The 5138-nt window shown below is 45.7% G+C and overlaps 1 protein-coding gene across 1 annotated transcript in view; it reads left to right on the top strand.

Annotated features, from left to right (window-relative positions):
- The window catches only part of Nt5c1a (5'-nucleotidase, cytosolic IA), a 22367-nt gene that overhangs the window by 4775 nt on the left and 12454 nt on the right, over nucleotides 1-5138 (top strand). Inside the window, exons 2-3 of the mRNA XM_008836206.1 lie at nucleotides 2393-2560; nucleotides 2971-3100. Coding sequence (XP_008834428.1) covers nucleotides 2393-2560; nucleotides 2971-3100 — 298 coding nt within the window. The remainder of the gene's footprint in view (nucleotides 1-2392; nucleotides 2561-2970; nucleotides 3101-5138) is intronic.

Raw genomic sequence — 5138 nt, 5'->3', positions numbered from 1 at the left:
AAAAAAAAGGAGGGGTAGACAGCGATAGAGGAAGATATCCATCATCAACGCCTGGCCTCCACACATACACATCTACCCTAATACACATGTACACACACACACACACACACACACACACACACACACACACTGTAAACACAACTTTTCTTAATTAAATGAGATTAGAACGCAGATCTTCAGTTTCACTAGTCACATTTAAAGTTGCTACATAACCACACAGATATCAGTTTATGGAATATTTCCATTATCACAGAAAGTTCCACTGAGCAGCACGTTTCTAAAGAATTCCATGAATCTCTGCCTAGGGGATGGACCAGAAGCTCCATGGGTCAGGGATCATACCTGTATTGTTTCTTAACATGTCCCCAGCTCGGTGTTGTCAATTGAAACCTACACTTGACACTAGAAAGAAGTGGGTTGAATCCATGATCAACAGGACTTGATGTTAGGCCCACTTATAAGTCTTGGCCTTCATTTGAGCCCCTCTATCCTCGTAGATAAATTAGAAATCATATCCCTAAGACTGTCCAGGTCACAGAGAGGTGGTAGAACTCTTTTGATGTCTATGAGTTCCTTGCTCATCATCACTCTGATCCTCCCCAAGGATTAGGAAGGGTCCAGCCGCTGTCCATGGCAGCATGCTCCTCTCCCCATTGTATCCAAGGTGGGTGTCTTGGTCCATTTTGGTTACTGTAACAAAATGCCACAGGCCTGGTGGCTTTTACTGTAATCAACAACAACTACAACAAAAGTTGATTTCTCACAATTTGAGAAGCTTAGATGTCCAAGATTAAGGTATCAGAGGATTGGGGTCCTCTTTTTCATTCAAAGATGGTGCATTCAGCCATGTCTTTGCATGGTAGAATTGTCAGGCAAGCTGTTTGAGTTCTTTTCCAAGAAAAGACTTAACCACTCACAAAAGTTCTCTTAATACCATAAGTCAAGGTTAGAGTTGAACATGAGATTTTAATGGGACACTTTCAGATGAAGCATTTGGAAAGGTGTTCTAAAACCCTTTTGTGAGGAGACCCACAGAAGCCCCTACCTATCCTTCTGGGCTCCTCTATGCTCTTCCCTGCATGTCCTGGCCTCTGTTCACCCTTGTAAAAGCTCACAGACTCTTAAGGTGCTTTTCCTTCAAGGCTCTGCTCAAAGGCCTGCTCTCCCCTCACAACTCTCCCTAAAACCCAGTTGTTCAGACCTTCGTTCTGTCACTCACCCCTATCCCTCTGCCTCTGAGTTCTCTGTTCACTTGTCTTCTCCCTGGTAAATTCTGATGATAGAAGCCATATCTCTCTACCAAGACCCTTACTTAGCAAAGCCAGGTGAGCCTAGGGTGAGAGCACACTTGGTAGAGGTGACAATCTAGGAGACCTGAAGGCAGAGTTAAATTAGCTGGACAGAGGATATAATAAACAGCACATTCAGGTAAGGGAGCAGCGCATTCAAGAGTCAGAGAACCATGGCGAAGGTGTGTGAGACGGGAGAAAGGTCAGGTTGAGCAAAGGTGGGGAAGGGGAAGCTGGGGTTAGAAAGGAAGTGGATGTCTGTTATGAAGAACTTCCTGTTCTATAGGAAAGGCTTCCCACTTGACTCAGCAACCACTGGAGGTTGGCTGTGCTCAAATCCTCTGACAACAGTGTAGACGGCAGACTAGAAAGGGCGAAAGGTGATGACGGCCTAGTCAGGAAGAGAAGAAGAAAGCCGTGGATGGATTCCAGGTGTATGTCTGGCTTAGCTAGTTAATTGATGGGAAGAGAGTTGAGAAAGAGGAAGGAGTTGAGGTTTCCTTCCTGGCTTCCGTTCCTGTTGTCTGCTCATGAGGTGGAGATCTGGACAGTGGTTGGTGGTGCTGAACACTGAGATGAGGAAAAGAGGAGGACACTGGGTTTTGAGGTGGAGAAAATAGGGGGACTTCGGCCCGGCCCCGAGCACCATAAGTTGGAGTGTCTGTTAGTTGACTGGGGCAGTTAGATATGCATGTCTGGAGTTCAGGAGACAGATCCAGGCTAGAGATAAAAAGTTCTTATGTAATGATCATGTTTCTGGGCACCAATTTCTTCCTAAGGGCATGTAACTCTTTTTTTCATAATGGAAGCCATCTGGAAACCATCTCAAGCCTCAGCCATATTTTGCCCACATACATTGTATTCATTTTTTTCTCCAGATAGCCAGATGGCCAACAATATCACAAACTCCCTGAGGGCATGTCCCTCAGATCACACTCCCAGATAGGAATCCAACCCAGTCTTCCTCCGTCCAAGGCTGAGCCTCTTTGGAGCAGAGCTTGGGCCAAAGCCTTCGCCCTGTTCCCAGTTCCCAGAGGGACTTGCACATGTGCACCTGCCTCGGGGAGGGTCTGAGTGACAGTCTGTCCTACTTCCCTCCACAGCCCAAGCCTCAGAATGCAGTCACCATCGCTGTGTCCTCCAGAGCCTTGTTCCGCATGGAAGAGGAGCAGAGGATCTACACAGAGCAGGGTGTGGAGGAGTACGTTCGCTACCAGCTGGAACACGAGAATGAACCCTTCAGCCCCGGGCCAGCCTTCCCATTTGTGAAGGTGAGAGGGCAGCTCCCACCACAGCTCGCATGGTGTCTTTCTGAGTATCTGAGTAAGAAGGGGATCTGTCTGACAGAGGCAACCCACAGGGGCACAGCTCAGGTAGGAGACTGAGCCTTTGTGGGACGAAGTGGCCACCCTCATCCAGACTGTTGCAGTCCCATGCTGGCTAACCAGCTTGAGGAGTGGTCCCCCTGTCACCCAGCTTTGGTGAGGTGCTCTGAGCAGCGAACAGCCCTCACAGTGGTGGAAAAGGGCATTAAAGGGTTCCCTTGTGCTCAGCTCTCATCCTAAACCAAGCCTGACCCCCAGTCTCCCCTGTCCTTTCTCATTTGGATCCCTGGCCACCAACTCCATTCCATGCATCAGTCCCTGAGGGTCTAAACTGGAGGGTACTTTTTCCCTTCCAGGCCCTGGAGGCTGTGAACAAGCGACTTCGGGAGCTGTACCCTGAAAGCGAGGATGTGTTTGACATTGTCCTCATGACCAATAACCATGCGCAAGTGGGAGTCCGTCTCATCAACAGTATCAACCATTATGGTGAGTGTAAGGGATGCCCTTACCATACTCCCTGGGAGCAGGCCACATCTCTGCAGGGTCAGTCTGTACTGACTGCCACCCTACAGAATGATGTGCTGGTAACCTGCCATTTTATTTTATTTTACTCTATTCTATTTTTAACCTAGTCTTTTAAAACAAACAGGGATGGGGTTGTAATTCAACTGGAAAGTCCTGGGGTTCAGTCTCCCAACACTATAAAAATTAGGCATAGTGGCAAATGCATGTAATCCCAGCACTCAGGAGGTAGAAGCAGGAGGATCAGGAACTCAAGGTCAGTTCAAGGCTAGCCTGGGGTATAGAAGACCCTGTCTCAAAACAAACAAGAAGCTAGGGATGTGGCATAGTTGGTAGAGTGATTGCTTGGTGCTCGGGAAGCCCTGGGTTGGATGCCCAGCAACACATAAACAAACAAAAAATGGGCATAGTAGCACATAAACCTGTAATCCCAGCACTTGGGAAGTAGAGGCAGGAAGATCGGAAGTTGATGTTGATACATAGTGAGTTTGAGGTCAACCTGGGCTATTTGAGACCCTGTCTCAAAAAATAGTAATAATAAGCCAGGCGTGGGTGCACACCTTTAATCCCAGCATGCACGAGGCAGAGGCAAGCAGATCTCTGTGAGATGAGGGCTAGGTCTACATAGTGAGTTCCAGGCCAACTGGGGCTACCCTATCTCAATAAAAATAGTAATAATAAATAGTAGAAAGAACAAGATTGTAAAAAACAAACAAAACTGATTTGAAATGCTGCCAGTTATCACGGTATAAATATGCCTTCCAGCCAGTCATGGTTGGAATATAACTGGCTCATAAAATTCCTGAATGTTTAATTGTTGGCTCTTACAAACTGGCACAAGACAGCTACAGCCCACACTGAACAGGCCACACTCCCCATGTAACTGCACAGGCTGTTGACTGCCTTTGTACCTCAGTTTTTCCACCTGTAAAGAAGCTAACAGGTCTCATGAGCTAATGGAGAACCAAGGGCAGTTGTCAGAGTGAAAGGGCTCTTTTTCTTTTCTCTTTTTTTTTCTTTTTGGTCCAAAATACTATGATTTCCCAAAGCCAGTTTCCAAGAAAGAAAAGTACTTCTTTTTAGATTCTAGGATGTCTCAGAATCATAGAGCAGGAAGTTAAATAAGACCCAGAAGGGCCGGACTCCAAGTCCTGGAACTCCCTCTTGGGTTTCTCTTCTCTCTGGGCCATATGAGCCCTTGCACTTCCCTAGCAAGTGTTTCCCTTTGTCCCATCCCCTTTCAGTCTGTCTGTCTTTCTCTCCTTCTAAACTAGATTTTTTTTTTTTTTCTTATTCTGGTTTATAGTCACAAAAGCAGAGAAATCCAGTTTGGGGAGAGACACAAAACAACAAAAACAAACAAACAATAAAACAAACAAAAATATATATCTTTATAGTTTTACAAGATCTGTTTCAAGCAACCAGCAGTCCAGTTAGGTGTTTATTTTATTTATTTATTTTTGATACAGGATCTTAATATGTAGCTCAGGCTGGCCTCAAACTTGAGAACCTCCTACCCTAATGATACTCAGTACTGGAATTACAGACATGGGCTACCATTCATTACTTTTAAAAATATTTAATTATTTTAAAAATTTGTATGTATTTGTGGGTGTCTGTGTGAGTGAATGCCACATATGTGCTCATGCCCGTGGAGGCCAGAGGAGGGTGTTAGATCCCTCAGAGGTGGAGTTAACAAGGAGATTGTGAGCCTCCTGACTTTGGTCCTGGTAACCCAAGTCAGGTCCTTTGGAAGAGCAGCAAGTACTCTTAACTGATGAGAAATCTCTCCAAAACAAAAAATAAATATTTTATTTTGCCAGGTGTGGTGGTGCAAACAATTAACCGCAGCACTGAGGAGGTAGTCAGGTAGATCTCTGTGAGAGCAAGGCTAGCCTGGTCAATATAGCAAGTTCCAGGCCAGCTGGGGCTGAAGGGAGACCCTATTTCAAAAGAAAAGAAAAGAAAAGAAAAGAAAAGAAAAGAAAAGAAAAGAGAGGAG

The sequence above is a fragment of the Nannospalax galili genome, unplaced genomic scaffold, assembly GCF_000622305.1.
Source record: "Nannospalax galili isolate Female #2095 unplaced genomic scaffold, S.galili_v1.0 scaffold5238, whole genome shotgun sequence".
Lineage (NCBI taxonomy): Eukaryota > Metazoa > Chordata > Mammalia > Rodentia > Spalacidae > Nannospalax > Nannospalax galili.
This window is presented reverse-complemented; position numbering and strand designations above follow the sequence as displayed.